Here is a 20,663-nt window from a genome sequence, read left to right on the forward strand (position 1 = left end):
AGTTCAGGAAACTCTACAATTAAAATCCCATTTCTTTAAGGGTAATGATTTCTCCACTTCAATTTTATCTACTTACACTCATTTTTTAGTTATAAAATGGAGTGTAAGTGGATAAAATTGGAGTGGGGAAATCACCACTCTTCTTTAATAATAGACTTTTAACTTCCCTTTTTAATCAACAAAAGCTTTCGTTTTTTAGTCGAAAATTTGGTTGTGTTGGGACTCAAAATCCTATAGAGGAAAAATAGAATATCCTAGAGTGGTTTAAGAGCCCTTGAACACCCTTCTTCTATACACTGGTGTTTAGGGGCAAGTTCTACCCATGAACTCTTACTAGGGTAAAATGAATACAACACGACTCATTTTTATTTATTTATTTGACTCATCATGTTACAAGGCTTACATGCATTTTTCGGGGTATATACGGGTTTCTTTTGCCATGGTGATACGTGTGCTTGGCTGCGTGAGATAGTGCAGAGTGAGTTAGCAAACACTAATAAGATGGACCATAGGAATCCTAGGCTATGGAGTGTATAGGTATGTTTTTGGATGACTTGACATCACATGTAGGGTTGCCTTTGAGAATTTGAGGGCCTTGTGCAAAACTTAAATAAGAGTCATGTGCGAAACTTAAATAAGCAAACTCAAATAATTTAATATAAAAATATTATAAATATTCTTTTTATCGTGAATTGATGCCATAAACCAATAAAAGTAATGAATACAACTATCTTCCATGAAGGCATATGTGGCTTAGTGGTGTTGTGTGATAAAGTTGTTTGATGTCATGGGGTCAATTCTTATTGGTGCCATTTATGGAAAATTTTTGTTATTTTGAAAAGAATTGGTAAAAAGAAAACACTAAATCATACAAGTGGTAATCAACCAACACCCCTAACAAGTATAGAAAGGCAACAAAACTAGTGATGTTAAGCACACAATTGTGTAAATATGTTGTGTGCTCATATATATATAAGAAAATTTTGAAGACTCTAAAAAATTGAGGGTCTGTGCGGTGACACCACTTGCACACCATCAAGGCCGCCCATGATCACATGTACTTGGTAATTTTGTTGTTTGCAATTGCAACCTTTTCCTTTTGGGTGTGATGGACACATTGTCGGCATGGTCGATATTTCATGGACTTAAGATATGGTATTAATAAATAAATACTAGTATTGTAACATCACTAAAATAGTAATACTACGTGAGATGAAATTTCTTTCATAAATTAGGGGGGCTTTCGGTATTTTCTCCAAACATGTTATAGACGAATCTTACAACTGAACTTAACACTAATGTTACCTATTTTCGGGTGCATACATTCCTCTGTAATCATACTTATTCCTACCTAGCTCATGTGATGATGTAAAATATACGAAGCACATGCCTAGCCAGACATATAAAAAAATTAAAAGCAACCCACAAATCAAAGCAAAGCCAAGAAATATAAGCAGCCAGCCCTTTTGGTTGTGCATATGTATAGCCGATAGTCCCCACCTCCTATTTTCCTTGGCAGCTTTGACAGTAACTTCTCTCTTTGGGCGGACAATAACTTCTCTCTTAGCAGCATCTTCTCCTATCTAAGGCGACAAGTATTCTTCTCATTCTCTCCTATTTAATTATCTTCTCCTATTTGGTTTTTTTCTAAAATAAATGTATGCATCTCCTATTGGGGCGATGTAGAGAGTAACTATATTGTTGTGATGTCCTTTGAGTTTGTGTTTTCATTGATATACATCACTTTCTATGTTTTAAGGAAATCACCACTCTTTCTCATTTATATCAACAATTGGTGGAAACAAATTGGTAAAAAACTACCATTTGCTTTATAGGTTGATTCAGTTTGTGTTGACTCTTCATGTTTCTACAGAAACAACGGAGTTAGGCTTTTCATAGAGAATTATTAAGAATCGACTTCGCAACACCATAGCTGATGAATTCCTTGCTGATTGCATGATCCTCCACATTGAAGGAGAGTTTGCCAATAGTATCAATAATGCAAAGATAATTGATGGATTTAAGATTTCTAAGCCTTGTAGGGTAAAGTTTTAGATTTAAATAATCTAATTTTGTGTTGCATTGCATTTACTTGTTTTTTTTTGTTTTGTTAAGCTTTTATTTATGTACATAGATGCATATTTGAGGATAAGGTTTATTGCGTCCCCCCCATTGGGTGTATCTTTTTATTTTTATGAATGAAATTCACTCATATCGTCGAGTTTTTAAACTAAGCTTTGCCTACTTGACTTTTGAATCTGTATCCACCACTGTATGTGCTATAGGAAGAGGGGTGTATATACACCCAACCAGGGATATGGGAGTCCCTCTCTCCTAATGTGAAGCCCTGTTCTCTTGAATGATTTGTAAAGGCCTTTCGAATGAAAATTTTGTGGGAGAGAGAGTGGTGGCCGACTGTGCGTGTGCGGGCCTTGTTGGTGAATGTGTATTTGCCTCTTTTTCTATTTACTCTCTCAAATGTATGCAATTTGTATTGGATATTGTCTTTGTGATCCACTCCTTTTCTATTGCTGTTTTATCATTCCTTATATAAATATATGCATGAAATGATGCATCTGCTTTATTAAAAAAAAGTGAGTCTTTTTTCCTTTTTCTTTTCCTCTTTGATTGGCCATTTACTCTATTGTTTTCTTCTTCAATCATAGGAGAGAAAACTAGTGTGAAAAAGACGACGTCCGTTTTTCACCGATTTAGCCAGACGCAATTTTCGGTTGGTGGCTGACTGTAGTTGATTTTGTCCAACTGTTTCCTAGTTTCTAGGTATTCAGGCCAAGGTGTGACAATGCTGGTCGTGTTCGTTGTTTAATTTTAAGGTTTATTAGCAGTTGTTAATAGTTCATTAGTACAAGATTAAGTATACTTTAGGACATAAATTTTAGGGATTATTATTTTAAGGTACAGAATCAATGTTTTAGAACTTTAAACTTAAGGTTTAGCTCAGAAATTTTGAAGGAAAGGAAAACAGGAGAACTAAACCTTAAGAGCATTCACAATGAGTTTCTTAAACCACCTCCTTAGACAAATTTTATGGAGCAATTGGGACAATAGAACTCCAACCATGCTCCCTCCCTATCCACCTCCTAAAATAAGGGGACCTTTAGGAGCTCCTAAATCTGAGGAGAGAGAGCATTTATAGTGGCTCCCTATAATTTAATGCTGCTTTATTTTATGAGTATTTTAAACATTTAATTGATACTAACTATTTTTAATAGAGATTTACCAATTAAAAAAGTCATAATATTTACGACTCCCTAAACTAGAGATGATTGGAATTTAAATTTTATAAAGAGCTCTAAAATAGCTTTTATATATTTTTAGCTAAATTTTAACTAAAAAATAGAGAACATAATTACAGATGCTCCAAGTCTAGATGGGTGGCTCAGCTTGAATTCAAAGTCTTTATAAGCTGGACTCTTGTCCAAATTTAGTAAATGCAGTCTCAACAATTACGGAGATTGTAGGTTCAAATTTCCCATCTCTCAATATTGCTCTTATCACAAAGTAAAAGTTGTACAAATTTTGGGAAAATGACACTCGCTTAGCCCATCCTAGTGTCCACAAAACACAAGCAAGCAAGCTCAAGCCACACGCCACCGTGTGCACCCTCAAGCTCACGGCAGACCCCGTTTTCCGAGTCACAAATAAATAGCTGCCAAGATTGCTCTCTTCTTCTTCTTCTTCTTCACCTAGCTTAGCTGCTTTCTCATTCAATAAATATATAAATATATATAGTTTTTCTGGAAGCTATATATTTATTTTGATATGGGTTGGATGGAGAGCGTTTTGAGAGAGGTGAGGCCCCTGTTTCACTTGCTGTTCCCACTGTGTGTCCACTGGATCGCTGAGGAAATGACCGTCTCGGTCCTTGTTGATGTCACTGCTGCTGCTCTTTGCCCGTCGCAGTCAACTTGTTCTCAAGCCATTTATATTAACGGCGTTCAACAAACGGTAAAGCCCATAAATAATTTTGACCACATGTTTCCATTTTTGAGGTTCAAATATTGTTAATATGCACACAGATATTTATATTATCTGTGGACCCTTTTTTATTTTATTTATTTTTGTTATATGCGGTTGTTTTATCTTCATTAATTCATTGTCCTCATTTCTCCTGTTTGGAGTCATCTTCATCAGTACCGAAAGGTTTGAGTTGAGCCTCTTGTGTAATTTCTGTGATTGAGGATGTATTTTAGTGCTAGCAGCTTGGATATTTCATAAATAATTCACCCTACGAAAGAAAAAGAAAAGAAGAAGTATGTTTAATAAATAAATGGCTTAATTGAACCTGTGCCCTTGAAAGTATGGTCACTTTGACTTCCGGGGCAAGGTGAGTCATTTTAACTTCCGGAGGCAATGTAGGATATTTGACCACACTTTCTGGGGCACTGGAGTAATTAAGCCTAAATAAATTACTGATCCTTACTCTTGGAGAAACATTTACATAGTAGTATGACAAAGTTAAATGTCTGAACTTTCAACATACATGTTACTCTAGTAAAAACAGTACATATATGTTGCCATTATTTTTAGTATCTGTGCTCGTTTTGAATAGCAATTCTGGGTTTTGGCCGTCAGCAGCACCCAACGTAATTAATACGTTTATCGCTTGGGTGATTGATTTCCAGTCTCTCTACCTGCAGAAATGAAACAAAAAAGTAACCAGCTATGAGAAATCAGCAATGTTTTATGTCACAATTGTTTTATGATGAAAAGTGACAATTATCTTGAATGGTCTTATGATCTAGTGTATTTCATAGGTATACTTAATAATTTACCTGAAAGTTTACTTTTTTAAACTGATGGTCTGACTTCTGATTGAATGTTGTTGACATTGCTGCCTCTGTATATTCTCTTGTCAATGACTCAATGCTGTTTACTAAGTTGAGTTAGAGATTTTGTCGGGATGGTTAGATTCTGAATACTCAAAGAATGGGACTAATACAGTAAGAACAGTGGGTAGCATTGTGGTTCTTTTGGTGTAAATTCATTGTCCAGAAGGAAAATGGTATGTTGTATGCACCCAGAGGCAGTGAGATGAGATATTTCAGTAAAGTGGAGATTGTTTCATCGGAAGGATGTTCATCTTAATGACTCTAAATGACTTTTGTTCTTGGGAACTATGATGATATTGACAATAAAGTGGGATTCTGAATTTTCTGCAATTTGTGTATTCTTTCCTTCTGTGTAAAGCTAAGGTATATCTTAGAACAAATTTTTTGCTTGTAGGTTGTTGGACTTTTCAAGATGGTGGTGCTTCCACTTCTAGGTCAACTGGCAGATGAGCATGGGCGTAAGCCGCTGCTGCTTTTGACAGTGTCAACAACCATATTTCCTTTCGGTAGGTCATGTCCAAAAATATATTCAGGAATATTCTGTGAAGTCACATATCTATCATGCTGTCAGTATAGGTGCGTCTGTTAAGCCTCTCTTTTGGAAAAACAAAATAGAATTGAAGTTATACATCTGTCCTCCTTAAAATGAAAGATGGCAACAAACTCTGCATGTAATTTCTGAAAGTTGCTGCCTAAGCCATTAAAAAGTAAGACATGATATACTAGCATGCCTAATTTATTTTCTTTTATCTCCATGCTATTTTGATTGAATACATAATCTGATGGGTTTTGGTTGCAGCATTACTTGCCTGGAATCAATCTAAGGAATTTGTGTATGCTTACTATGTGATTCGAACCATTTCATATATTCTAAGTCAGGGGAGTATTTTCTGCATCGCTGTTGCTTATGTGGTAAGTTTATTCTCACTGGTTGATAGCCATGGATAGGAAATGTAAGGAGTTCACACTTTTTATCCCCCTTTATTAGGCAGATGTTGTCAATGAGAATAAGAGGGCTGCAGTGTTTAGTTGGATCACAGGTCTTTTTTCTGCATCACATGTCTTGGGGAATGTTCTGGCACGCTTTCTTCCCGAGAAGTACATTTTCTCTGTAAGTTGAGGCAATAACCAGTGATATGTTCATGTTTATCAGTTAACCTTGTACTAACCAAGCCTTTTGGTTTCAGGTATCAATAGCCCTGTTGATCTTTTGTCCAGTTTATATGCAAATGTTTTTGACTGAGACAACTAATAAACGGGCACCTAAAAGTGACCAAGGTTTATCTTGCCTGACCAAGATAGTTACTATTATCCGTAAACGATATGCATCAATGAGAAATGCTGCAACAATAGTTGTTAGCAGGTAATGGATTCTAGTGGTTTTACTTCTGGATCTTCTTAGAATCTTTCCTTATTTGAATGACAAAGAAAAATTTCTTTGTGCTTTCATGCATATTTAAAACAGTTAAATTTGTGATTGTCTTGCTGAAGAGCTGCATTGTACTCTGCAGTCCAACACTCAGAAGCATTTCTTTGGTTTCCTTCTTCTATGACTTGGGAATGTCCGGCATCAGCTCTGTGTTACTGGTATCTTTCCCCTTAAACTTAATGAAGCCAGCACTTATAATCCTAGTTACTACAGTCTTGTTAAAAGAAGGATGTAAGCAAACATGCTTTTCCTTGGAATACGACAAAATCTATAAAGCCACTGAGTAAAACAGGGTTTACCTATAATTATCAAATAGGTTCTGTTTACATTGTGCGGAATTTAAGCTATATAAGTGACATGGAACTACAGATTTGTAAGAGCAGCAATATAAAAGTTCAGATGATCAATTGGAGTTTATTTATGTATGTAATAATACCGACATAACTTGCTTTCTGTTTGAATCATTTACTTAAAAAGAAAATATGTTTTACTTCTTGTGCAGTACTATCTGAAAGCAGCTTTTGGTTTTGACAAGAATCAATTCTCAGAGATCCTGATGATGGTGGGAATAGGTTCAATTTTCTCTCAGGTATATTCTTTTCTAAAACTTCTCTTTTTCCAAATTCCTGTTACTTGCTCCCAGTTTCTTTTCGTTTTTCCGAAAATGAAGACTTAGATTGTTCTCTTATTAAGTTCATTCTAGTGTTCGTGGACAAAAATTTGGGACAAAATCAAATTTATCTCATTACTAGTAAAAAGCAGTGTGCCACTTACTATATTTACCTGTTCCTCTTCAACCTTTTCTTTCCGTACCATTAGAATTGACCGAAAAGAAAAGCGGATGAAGGATTTGTTAGTGTTCATGAAGTTCTATCCTTCAAAAACTTCCCCTTGAATTTTGTTGTAATTATGAGTCACTTAATGTAAGTGTTTAACTATTTTACATTTTGGAAGATCTGTTGAATCCTCTGCTATTCTTCTGCATAACATATGTTTGGTTTTGGTGAGTTCCTTTCAGATATTGGTGCTTCCTTTAGTGAACCCATTGGTTGGTGAGAAGGTGATATTGAGCTCAGCCTTGTTGGCCTCAATAGCTTATGTAAGTCATTATCTTTAGCTTGTTCCCCAATCCAAACCCCACAGGGGAAGATGATAGAGAACAAAACAAAAAATCTAATGTTGCTTTTTTGCTGTACAGGCATTGCTCTATGGCTTGGCTTGGGCTCCTTGGGTAGGCATACTTGAAAATAACCTTGTCCTTAATTAATATTATTATTATAATTTTGAATTTAGTTAATTTTATGCTTTTACTTCAGTAGGCAAAAGAAAAAGGGGAATTTCCCTTAGTACCAGGAATTAGAATGATTCTCGGGTAACGTGAAAAATTCAAAAATGCAGGTACCCTACTTAAGTGCCTCCTTTGGAGTCATCTACGTTCTTGTGAAACCTTCTGTAAGTACTTTATACTCCTTTGTTATTTCTGTGAAATTTTCTAATTTTGAAGAACTTCTTATTGGAAGAAAAAAATATAAATTGAATTTCGATTACTGGGGTTCAGGTAGGTACTTAATTGTGATGGTCTTTCTTTCCATGCTTCCATTGATTGAACTCTTGCTTTGCAGACTTTTGCAATTATTTCCAGAGCAACATGCTCAACCAATCAGGTGAGCAGAGCAGAGAGAACCATTATTCAATTTGTTTTTGTTTTGGTTTCTCACACTTTCAAACAGTTGGGTGTTTTTTCTTACACAACTGCTTTGTTGGATTGCATACAGGGAAAAGTACAAGGATTTATAGCCGGTGTGCAATCAATATCAAGTCTGCTATCTCCAGTTGCGATGAGTCCATTGACATGTAAGTGCATGTTTCTGTTTGTTATGTGTCGGTGTTTATTTTTCTAGATGATGAATATTTTTTTTCGGAACCACTTCCATTGTAGTTCTGATGGCTTGAATTTTTTGTTCTTGTATTAGCATGGTTTCTATCTAGCAATGCCCCTTTCAACTGCAAAGGTTTTAGCATCATATGCGCATCCATATGCATGGTAAGCCACCCTTCATATATATATATATATATATATATATATATATATATATATCTCTCTCTCTCTCTCTCTCTCTCTTTCTCTCGTGTTCTTTAATGACTAACATGCATGCTAATCTAATCTGGTCATGACCAGATGGTTGCTTTTTGCATTGCTTGCAAGCTTAAACCGGTCGAACGCTCTCCAGAGGACATTGAAACACCACTACTAACTGATAGTTAATTCTATTTCTGCATCCCAAGCTCTGCATTGGTGGGAACTTCATGTAGTGAATCTTCCAAAGGAAAATATTAGAGACACCAAAGAGTTTTCCCCAGTCTCGCATTATCTGAGTCTCATCAAATGATAAAAATTATGTAGAGGTTCCACTCTGTTGTGTTTAGAAGTGAAGTTAGATAGAACTGCCGTCCACCAAATAGTTTGTGTAGTCCTTGGGCGGATATTGTAAATATTTTTTTGTTGTGGGGATATTGTAAATATTTTGCATCCTTGAGTAAACTGAGTACTTTTTCCCCAAAAACATTTGTCCTCTATAATGTCAAATGTCCAACCGAAGGCCAACGCAATCCTAATCCTAATCCTATCAACTTTAGTTCAACATGCTCTGTTACCATATTAGAATTTCACCATCCAAGTTAAAATCAATTGGTAATGGTTGGTTCAAGATAATTTAAAGGAAATCTAGTGAAATACCCAAAACAAACAATCAGCTCTCAAACAAACCCAAAATATTTTCAAAAAGACGAAAAAACCCCTTCTTTTTAGCACCAAAGACATGCAAGTCCTAGGGCTCTTTCCTCCACCAACATCAACATGTGAAGAGACCAGACCAACATGTGAAGATTTTCTCTGTCCAAGACCAACATGTGAAGATTTTGTCTTTGTCCAACAGTTGTTATTGTGCAACCACAGTGCCAGCAATAATGTTTTGTTTGTTTGTACATATTTTTGAGTCCATTTTTTGCATGTGAAGTATGTGTGAAGTGTTTGCCTATATCTCTTTCATTTTTGGTTTTCTTAGTAGACTTCTTGTCCAAAATAGGGAAACATTTTTTATAATTATGTTATTATCCTGCTAAATTGACGAACAATACTTTGTTTGAGCACTTGGTCATGTTTGATATTTGCCATAACAATAACTGGATGTCTGTCAGGGAATCTTTGAGTTATGCTCCATAGCCGTTTAAGTTGGCGTCTTTGCAGTTCCATGTTCTAGGCATGGTGTTTGGTTGTTATTTTTGCCTTTAGAAACCTTGACCGAGACAACCACAGAAAAATATGGTATCAGAGCTTTAGTTTAGCACCTTAATGATTAATTATAACAGTAAAGTACCTTGAGGACAAAAGTCAATCAACACAACTGATAAAAAACCAATGTTTTATAAGATGTTAAAATTTTGTTAATTATCATAATCCCCAATTAAGAACAGTAAACCTTTTACATGTATGGCCATTGATGGACACATATTAGAATAAAAGAAAGGTTACAAGAATTAAAACGGTAGAAAGTTGAATACCAAATATAATTTGGAATGAATGACAAAAACACCCTGGGAAACTAGATGTATCCATAGGAGCAAGAATACAATATGTATATGATATATTATGATCAGAATGTAGTCAAATAAAAGCAAAAAGACAAATTAGAAAATTGTTTTGCACGAGTTGTAAAAATATAGATTTGCCTAAACAATATGAATGTCATAGAAAATATAAGCAAAAAAAGCTACATAAAAAGAGTTATAGAAAATATAGACCTTATAAACAATGGTATAGTTATAAGTAGGAATAAAGTAGAGCTTGAAAAATAAGACATAGAATTTTTAGGTATGTATATTAAGTCAGGAACTATTCAATTGCAAGAACACATAGCTAAAATAGTGTTTGAATTTCCAGATAAATTAGAAGATAAAAAATAATTACAAGCATTTTTAGGATTATTAAATTATGCTAGAAGTTTTATCCCTGACTTAGGAAGAAAGATTGCAGCATTGCATAGTAAAACCAGTAAACTATGTCAAAAATATTTTAATAGTGAAGATATTAAATTAGTTCAAAATATCAAATAAGACATGACTCAGCTTAACCTTCTAGCATTACCATTAGATAATAAATACAAAATAGTTGAGAGAGACGCATCATCAATAGGATGAGTATGAATTTTATATCAGAAGAAACATAAAGAATAACCTAAATCTAAAGAAAAAGTTTGTAGATATGCGTTAGGTAAATTTAGTGATATACATGCTAGACTACCAGCCACTGACTTAGAAATTTTAGGAGTCATTAACTCGCTTGAAGCATTTTCATTGTTTTTATATAATAAGATATTTACTATTAGAACATATTGTCAGAATATTGTTTCTCATTATAGTCAAACAAAGTAGGGCAAATATTCAGATATGCTCAAATACGCTCATATTATTATTCTTCTCCAATATGGAGGTATTTATACAAGTACAAAGATGTGTTAACCCTAAATAAAATAGGAAATAAATCCAAATTACAATAGAAAATAAATATAAATTATAATAGGAAATAAATCTCAATTATAATATGACAAAATAAATGGTAAGTAACTAAAATCCTAACATAGCAAGGAACCAAAATCCTAACTAAGTAAGGACTCGCAAACAATTATAATAAAATTACTACAAATAAACAAGCAGCCTGAAGATGGGTTAATTTTGTTGATTCTATTACAGGAAATGGATTTAGAATAATATTCGAGCATATTAAAGGTATGGATAATACTTTAGCAGACATCGTATCCCATATTATTCATTAACAAGTATGCAATATTTTGGAGCATCATCCTTTTGCAACAAAAATAATGGTACACCATCACATGGTGGTATTCCATTAAGCATGAGTATACGTAGCCAAGTAAGACCAATATTAAATATGTACTATTATAATGGAATTCCAGTACAAGAAGTTAGAAATCCTGATATCGTGAGAAGAGGGCATGAAAAACTTAATAGAACTAACTTTTGGAATATTATTGTGGGAGCGATTTTTCCCACGACAATATTCGATTGGAAAGATTTCCCTTTCTTCTTCGTCGCCTCTTTCTCCCTGCAAAATAGATCAAATAAGAGCACCACACCCGGGAGGTGTTGGCCAAAGGCGGTCCGATGCCTAAGTTAGTTCAATTGATTCCTACAGAAAACAATAGCTAATAGGGTACGAAGATATATGTGTAAGGTGTAAACTAGGTGGTCGGAATGGTGGCCAGAGCCTTGTGTAAGAGGGAGAGAGAGTGTGGCGGCTAGGGTTTGTGAGGGATTAGTTCTGCAGAGTTTCAGTAGGAATTTTAGACGTACCTCAACCCTTGTGTGTAGCCATCTATTTATAGGGGCCTCAGAGGCTAAGATTTCAGAGGAATAATTCCGTAGATGGAAAGGAATTATTCCTCCCCAATTTGGAGAGATTGGCTTAATTAGGGATTTTATTTATTTGATTTAAATCAAATCCCTAATTAAGGTATGAATCAAATCAATCCCAATTTAATTAGGTAACTCCCAAATTAATTGGGTAACTCCCAATTAAATTGAGTAACTCCCAATTATGTCAAATAATCTCCGAAGGGAAGGAAATATTTGACCTAAGGTTTTGATTTAATTTGGTTCCCACAATTATAATATCAAGACTAATAATATCAGGACCAATAAGTTAGAAATCCGAATATTGCACTCAAGCATTATAATATCAGGACTAATAAGTTAGAAATCCTGATCTCGTACACAAGCAGATAAACAAAAAGTTATTTTTGACAACTTTTGGAACATTAGAACTAATAATGAAAGTATGAGAAGAAGGCCTGAAAAACTTATTAAAGCCATTGAACAAGAGTTTTTAACATATAGTTATCATTATAAAAGAGCAAAACAATAGCTTTTTTGTTTTTGTTTTTGTTTTTTTTAGGAAAAACTTGAAGAGCAAAAGAAAGAGTATGATACAACAGTAAGAAATTTTAGAATTATTAATTTAAGATGTCAAAATTTAAGCTTGATTTTACAAGAAAAAGAGGCTAATGAGTCCAACTTACTTGAGCTTCATAGAGAATTTTCCCTTGAGCAAAAAACTAAAAATCCATATTTCCTTCAAATCCTAGCTGAAGAAAGATATAGATTTTTACTAGAAGATATTAAGAGTCGTATGATTAGATTAGAATGTGAGCAAAATACATCTCTTTAGTTATACATTCAAGCTTTTCTTTTTAATTTAAAAAATAATTCACAACCTGGAATAACAATTATTACTAAAAGCTGCTCTCATTATACTATTTATTTAGCTAGTATTAACATGGTGGAATATAAAGAACTGCATTTAGAGCATAACCAAAAAATATCACAATTACTCCAGCATTTTTAGTAGAGTATGGTTATTTAGGTCAACTTTATATTGAAAATAGTCATAATTTAGATTCATTCTCCTCAAAATTAAAAGAAGTTATAAGTTTTTATATCTTTCTCCGGAAGAATGTAAAGTTAGTTTTCATTAGTATACCTCCAAGTAGTTTACAAATAGTATTTACCCAGATAAAGCACAACATAGTAATGTTATTTCTCATAATGAACTGCTTAGTCCAGCAGTATCTGTAAATACGGGGATCTCTACCAAGCAAGACATTCAAAAATACAGAGAAACAACAATAGCTGAGCAACAATTGTTCAATGATGATCATATGAACCTCATTCACCAATCCAACTTTATCAAGATTTATTTAGAGACTACATCTAAGAGACCATATGACACATATGAATTCAGAAGAAGCAAAACATGAGCAAAAGTTCTTGATGAAATCTATAACCAGATAGCAAAAAAAATAAAAATTGAAGTATAAGACAACAACAACTCATACTGGAATAGCTTAGGAGAAGAAGAGTTACACAATATAGACAACATGTTGGAAGCATAAACTCCATGTGAAGCCCTCATGATAGAAGAAGCACCATCAACTTCATTTCATGTGAAGAGATCATCCCAACAACATAATAGCAGATGCAACATCAGTCCAAAGTTTATTAAAGCAAGAAAATCCAACTTTTTGGCTCTATACAGCTAGCAAGAAACAAGACTTTTTGGCATCATCTGAAAAATAGAGAAAGGACTCCTTAGACAATCTAAAAATGAATAAGGGTATTATCGTCAAAACACTAAAATTTTATCCTTCTTTATAAATACTTCCCTCATTTTGGGCTGAATCAAAAGTCCCCCAGAATTTAAACTATTAAGCAAGACTTTTAATACCTCGATGTGGGATTCAGACTCTCAACAAAACTCACTTTCCATTATAAATAACCCAAATGATCGAGTAAAGCTCAGTCTCTATTATTATAAAAATAAAATAAAATAAAAAACCAAAACGAGTAGGCCAATGAGTAAAACATGGGTCAAGGGGGCACAATGAACTATTTTAACTTTTGAGGGACAATGTGAGATTTAACGATAATTTCAGGGAAAGTAAAGCGATTAACCCCTAAAAAAGAAAGATAATTAAGGGATGGCCAATGTTGTGGCACTAACAAAAAATTGTAACATAATTGACAGTTGAGGGGACATGAACTGAAATTTTTTTATATATATTTTTTAGAAATTCTGGAATTGCATTCATAATTTAGCCAAAAAATCCATTAGCCACAAAGGGCAATTACAATAAGGGAGCGATCTAACATCAAAATTAAGACAATCTAAGGCTACTCCACTAATGATCACACAAGATCGAGGAGACTCTGGCCTGCATTCCAACTAAGAGTACAAACTCAGAACAACCAAAAATATATAAAGCTTGAAAAAAACAAGCCATAACAAAACAAATAAAACTCTCACAAATGAGAGGTGGAAAGCTCTCAGAAAGAAGAGGTGAAAAACTCTCATAAAATAAGGAGTAATACTATTTAGACACACAACATTTATCACTTTAACTGACCACCTTATGTGGCAGCTGATGTGTCATGCCATATCAATTAATGAATGTTGCCATGTGTATTCTATTGCAACTTCCTAGTGGGTCACCTATCCTGGGATTGCTCTAACCCAAACTCACTTAATTTTGGAGTTCCCATGACTCCGAAGCCAGTGAACTCCCGAAAGGCCTCGTGCTAGATGAAGGTGGACATGTACATATAAGGCACCTTACCCCATCTCCGTTGGTCGATGTGGGATGTTACATCCTGTCATGGAACTCTTGAGAAATATACAAATAGTAATAGCTATTTTATTTGCATACCTTCATTCCTTTTCTTTTATTAGTATTTTTTTCTTGAGATATGCTCTTCTTTTCTCCTTGTTTTCTCTTTCTAACAATTTGTTCCATTTTAGATTGCTTCCTTTTAAATGGTGCCTTTGCTTTTGACTGCTAAGGGGTTTGAATTTGAAATTTCATTAACACCATTGTCAAAACTCCTACTAGTTGGTGACTTGGAAGTTGGTTGACTACTCCCACAAACGTTACGTTGTCATGGTTAGACAATTGCTCCTTTAGTTTCTACATCCAAGCCATCACAATCACACACTTTTCTTTAGAATCAGTTGCCAACTCCTTAATCTCATCAAAGGTCTTCTGCATCTTATCACATTGATGTGCTTCAAGTGTGGCATTTGACTCATTATAGCTCATTTTAATCTTTGTGTGATGTCTTATCACATCTTTCCTCCATCTTCACAAGATGTATTTATCTGGAATTAAATCCATCTTATGCTTAATCAAGACATAAATGGCATATCTGCATAATATTCCTCTAAACTCAAACTTGGAACAATTGCACTTAACTTCGCTGTCAAATTAATGGAATATATCTGTAAAGTTTACTCTTTTTTTCTCCCCACAAGTATCATATCTTTAGATATTTGTTACTTTAAAAATGCACCATCTTCCTTGGTATCAACAACCTTACAATACATTTTACCTGTTAATTCATCTTAGAACTCCTTGAATTTTGCAATAGTGTAAACAACTTGAGCTTGTTTCTCCATAAAGTAATGGGTGCTACATCGGATATCTGCAGAGGAAGACTTATAATCTACGTGGTTCTCTTTTTCTACCTTAGTCATTAATGTATTTTCATATTATTCCACTAATTGCTTCAAGGCAGTCTTAAAATTTATGTGGTCATCAAAAAAGGCATTCATACTCTCACTTCGTTGTGTGGTAAACATGCCCACCCAAAAACTTCTTTTCATAAAGCTAGTCACCCAACGACGTCTTTCATCATATATGCCTCGTAACCAATCATTACTCTGTAACTCATGCTTCTCAATCATCTCTTTTCAACGATCTTCAAACTCAATATTGGTCAATGAATCATACACAATGTTCTCCAAGGAAAATTTAATAGATTCATAGTGTTTATAACTCTCTTAAGCTTTTCATGAAGCTTCTTCATTATATGCCATAAGCACCAACGATGCCTAGTGTTAGGAAAGGCAATCTCAATAGCATTTTTCATGGCCTTGTCTTGATCAGTAATTATCCCACATGGAGCATGCCCAGACATGCATGCCAGCCACATTTTAAATAGACAAACAAATGTCTCGGTATCTTCACTTGAAATTAGTCCACATCCAAGCAAAATTGAATGCCGGTGATGATTGACACCTACAAATGGAGCAAATGTCATGTCATACTTATTCGTCAAGTAGGTCGTGTCAAATGTAATAGCATCACTAAATTCCTCATATGCTGCTCTACTCCTGGAATTAGCCCAAAAGACATTCTGTAACCGACCACTTTCATCTAGATCAATTGTATAATAGAAATTTGCATTTTGAGCTTGCATTTTCAAGAAATACTTTTGAATTGCAGTTGCATCTCCTTCCCGAAGCTGTAATCTTCTAACTTTGTTAATGTAATTTCTACAATCCTTTTCCATGAATGACATATTCTCATGCCCTCCGGCTTCAACTACCATTGAATTATAATTCTTATTTACTCTTATTCCAGCTCTATCATTCACTTCAATCTTCCTTTTCATATACGAACTTATTGCACAATTCATTCGAAAATTTTGAGCATTGTCTGGATTCAATCCATGATTATGATAGAGTTTGACTGAGTTCACTTTCCACCTTCCATCTAAGCATATACATGCCCTAAGTTGAGCCTTTCAATTGCATTTTATGCTTGGATATAGCTTTAGGACATTGCTTGCAGTACTTTGTGGGATCCCTGATCGAGAACATGATAAAGTCACATATTTCAACTCCCCACAATCTCCTTTCTTCGATGATCTTTTCTTTATTGGGAAACCTACTTGATTTGCATATTTTTTTTATAATAATCAAGCACCTCATCAGCTGTGTTAAAAATCATATTTACCTTAGGTTCTTATGTTGTTTCTCCTGGGCTCATTGTATTCTCCAGTCTAGTCTCACCAATCTCAACCTCATCATTTTCTTCACTCATCTCCAAATTTGAATGGCTTCTTGAAGATTCTTCCACTGTAAATAATTCCAAATATTAATATAAACTTCCTGTAATACATATGTAGTATAATACCAATTAATTTAAGATTGTATATATGTGTATGTAATTTAAGAGCACTTATACAAGAACAATTATGATAGACAAGAACAAAGTTGGCTACTTAAAAGTCAAACAATATGGGTAGAATATTTTTCAGGGTATATTTCATTCTCCAAAAGAAAGTATTTATAGTACAAGGATGTAACCCTAGTATGGTCAAACTAGAAAACAAGATAAAAACCTAATTACACAATATCTGTACAAAAAGGAAAGAAATATAATCCTAATAAACTGGAGCAAAGATGTCACGCATGCCCAACTTGTCAAGCGAGTTGAGAAAGATTGTAGTAGACACAGCTTTCGTAAGAACATCTGCCAGTGGATACTCGGATGATATAAACGGAAAAGAAATAATTTCAGCATCCAACTTCTCTTTAACAAAATGTTGATCAACCTCCACGTGCTTTGTATGATCATGTTGCACAGGGTTATGCGCAATTGCAATTGTAGCTTTATTATCACAATAAAAATCTATGGGTTTCCGAGGTCCAAACCCAAGATCTCTCAACAATCTTCTCAACCATAGTAACTCACACACACCTTGAGCCATCCCACGGTACTCAGCCTCGGCACTAGACCTAGACACCACTTTTTGCTTTTTCACTCCTCCAAGTAACAAGATTACCACCAACAAATGTGAAATACCCAGACGTAGAATGTCTATCAGTGACTGAACCAGCCAAATCAGCATCCGTATACCCTTCCACATTTGTATGACCATACTTGCAAAACATTAATCCTTTTCCAGGAGTTACTTTAAAATACCTTAAGATGCGCATCACAGCACCCATATGATCTTCACTAGGAGAATGCATAAACTGACTCACTACACTAACTGCATATGCAATATCAGGACGTGTATGAGATAAATAAATCAATTTCCCCACAAGTCGTTGATAACGCTCTTTATCTGTAGGGACTTGATCAGGATACAACCCCAACTTATGATTCTGTTCACTAGGAGTATAAATTGGTTTATAATCCAACATTCCAGTCTCTGTAGGTAAATCCAAAATATACGTTCTTTGAGACAGAAAGATACCATGTTTAGATCTGGCAACTTCAATCCCAAGAAAGTACTTCAAATCACCCAATGACTTCATCTCAAACTCGGAAGCTAGATACTTATGAAGATTTTGCATTTCTGCTTGATCATCTCCAATCACAATCATATTATCAACATAAATAATTAAAGCTATCAATTTACCTTTATGACGCTTTAGAAACAAAGTATGGTCTGAGTTACTTTGCACATACCCAAATTTCTTCATAGATGCTGCAAATTTCCCAAACTACGCTCTTGGAGACTGCTTCAATCCATATATAGACTTCCGCAGCTTACACACAACACCTTCCTTAGAGGTTACAGGAATACTAGGAGGGAGATCCATGTAAATTTCCTCTTTGAGGTCACCATGTAGAAACACATTTTTGACATCGAATTTTAATAAGGGCCAGTCGCGGTTGGCAGCCAGGGACAATAGTACACGCATAGTATTGAGCTTTGCCACTGGAGCAAAGGTCTCCAAATAATCCACTCCATAGGTCTGAGTATAACCCTTTGCTACCAATCTAGCCTTGTAACGGTCAATGGAACCATCAACTTTATGCTTCAAAGTAAACACCTATTTGCATCCAACAGCTTTCTTCCCTCGTGGCAAAGGAACTAAATCCCATATTTTATTCTTGATCAAGGCATCCATTTCAAAATTCAGGGCATCCATCCATTTGGGGTTAGATAAAGCATCCTGCAGCTTAGTTGGCACACATACACTAGATAATTGACACAAATATGATGCATATGACTTAGACAAACGATGAGTTGACACATAATGACTAATGGGATATTTAGACTTGACATGTATATCAGGAGAATATTGTACTTTAGGTTTCCCACGAGTTTTTTGTATGGGTAACTGATAAGTTGACACATATAGATCATTAGAAATTACCTCACTTGATTCATTATCAAGAGTAAATTGGGGCACTGGTAGGGCAGAGGGGGGTATTGCATTGAACTCATCCATATAAGAATCCTGTCATTATTTTCGAATCTGAGACCGGTCACATGTCGGTGTATGGTCATTCGACACCGAGAGCACCTGCTTCATCTCCAAATATGGGCGACTGGTCGATTCCAAAGGGTGATCACTCATTTCTTCACAGGAACCACAAGTTCAATATTTAGATATGGGCAACCGGTCACTTGGTTCAGTGCGACAAGTTGTTTCCTTCTTGAGAGCAGTATCTTCAAACACATCATTCTCCAATCCAAGACTCTCCAATTCTCTCCCCCTCTCCCCCTGAATTGGAGAGGAATGAGAGACATAATAGGGCACTTATTCATGGAAAGTCATGTCCAAAGTAACATGCACCTTCTGAGTAGGTAGATGATAACACTTATAACCTTTTTGAGTAGAAGAGTAACCAATAAAGACACATCGCAGAGCACAAGGATCAAGTTTACTCCGTTGATGAGAGTAGACATGAACATAGGCAACACACCCAAAAACTTTAGGGGCAACTTGGAGACTGAGATAGGGGAAACATGGTCACTAAACACATCATGTGGAGTCTTGAAATCAGGAACTCGACTAGGAGTATGATTAATCAAATATGCAACAGATAAAACAGCATGCCCTCAAAGATAATGGGGAACAGACATATCCAATATAAGAGAACGAGCAATTTCAAGTAACTGACGATTCTTGCGTTCAGACACACCATTCTGCTGAGGAGTAAATGGGGTTGTCATTTGGTGAATAATACCTTGAGCAAGGAAGAAAGATGCCAAAGTGTTATTCACATATTCACCTCCGTTATCAGTCTGGAATACTTTGACCTGAGCATGAAACTGAGTAGACACCATAGTACAGAACTTTAGAAGGATGGAAGCAACATCATGTTTATTTTTCAACAAGAAAACCCCAGTGAGTCGGGTACAATCATCAATAAATGTGACAAACCAACGAAACCCGTTCGAAGTAACATGAGCCGGACCCCACACATAAGAATGCACTAAATCAAAAGGCTTTGCAGCTTTACTGTCACTCAAAGAAAATACAGTGCGATGACTCTTGGCCAAAATACATGTCTCACACTTAACACTGGACTCATCACAAGAGTGGAATAAAGATGGAAACAGACGCTTAAAGTAGCCAAATGACGGGTGTCCTAAGCGACGATGCCATAACCAAATTTGTTGTTTGTCTTTGACACTGCCACTTTGAACAGTATTAACGACACGATCACAAACTAGTGCAGAAGACAATGTCAAATAATATAACCCCACTATCTATTTACCATGCCCAATCGTCTCGTGAGTCTTGAGATCCCGAAAAAAGCAATGCGTAGGATAGAAACTAGCAGAAGCATTAAGTGTATCAAGTAATCGACCAATAGATAACAAGTTACAATGGATATTGGGAACTAGTAACGCACGAGACAAGGACAGAGTAAGAGTGAGAGAGATTGTGCCCTCACCAGTAATTGGAGAGGGCAAGCCATTAGCACTAGTTATGTATGGGTCACGGGTGTTACTAGACAACTCATCAAAAAATTTAGCATCATAAGTCATATGATCAGAAGCACCAGTGTCAATTATCCAAGTATTAGAGCCAGTACATGGAATAGAATCAGAAACACACGAATTTGTAGAGGCTGTAGCAACAACACCAACAATAGAGTTATCACCCATGATTGCAGCAGAAACTCAACAGATCACGACAGAGTATACAACGGAACACAGCAGAGGCACAAATACGGTAGATGCAAGAAGATAGGCACAAACATCGCAGAGTACACAGC

At 35.2% G+C, this 20,663-nt stretch overlaps 1 protein-coding gene and 1 pseudogene across 1 annotated transcript; one reads left to right on the forward strand and one right to left on the reverse strand.

The window, feature by feature from the left end:
- The first annotated feature begins 3,452 nt into the window (after positions 1-3,452).
- On the forward strand, positions 3,453-8,846 carry LOC103331179 (uncharacterized). Its single transcript, XM_008233788.2, has 14 exons — positions 3,453-3,969; positions 5,248-5,359; positions 5,653-5,765; positions 5,842-5,964; positions 6,041-6,216; positions 6,365-6,440; positions 6,785-6,871; positions 7,301-7,381; positions 7,481-7,513; positions 7,681-7,734; positions 7,905-7,946; positions 8,058-8,136; positions 8,256-8,326; positions 8,462-8,846. Exons 1-14 carry the CDS (start codon positions 3,784-3,786, stop codon positions 8,546-8,548), a joined length of 1,320 nt encoding a protein of 439 aa, XP_008232010.1. The 5' UTR covers positions 3,453-3,783; the 3' UTR covers positions 8,549-8,846.
- Positions 8,847-15,627: 6,781 nt separating this feature from the next.
- Positions 15,628-16,242, reverse strand: LOC148916928 (protein FAR1-RELATED SEQUENCE 5 pseudogene; annotated as a pseudogene).
- Positions 16,243-20,663: the final 4,421 nt, after the last annotated feature.

The sequence above is a fragment of the Prunus mume genome, linkage group LG5 (assembly GCF_029339155.1).
Source record: "Prunus mume cultivar Tortuosa linkage group LG5, ASM2933915v1, whole genome shotgun sequence".
Lineage (NCBI taxonomy): Eukaryota > Viridiplantae > Streptophyta > Magnoliopsida > Rosales > Rosaceae > Prunus > Prunus mume.

What these genes read in the sequence shown, in the direction of transcription:
- LOC103331179 (XM_008233788.2), top strand. Translation starts at nt 3,784, where the DNA reads ATGGGTTGGATGGAGAGCGTTTTGAGAGAGGTGAGGCCCCTGTTTCAC. An exon ending in TAGGTTCAATTTTCTCTCAG is followed by an intron (nt 6,872 to 7,300) that starts GTATATTCTTTT and finishes AGTTCCTTTCAG; the next exon opens with ATATTGGTGCTTCCTTTAGT. An exon ending in ACGTTCTTGTGAAACCTTCT is followed by an intron (nt 7,735 to 7,904) that starts GTAAGTACTTTA and finishes CTTGCTTTGCAG; the next exon opens with ACTTTTGCAATTATTTCCAG.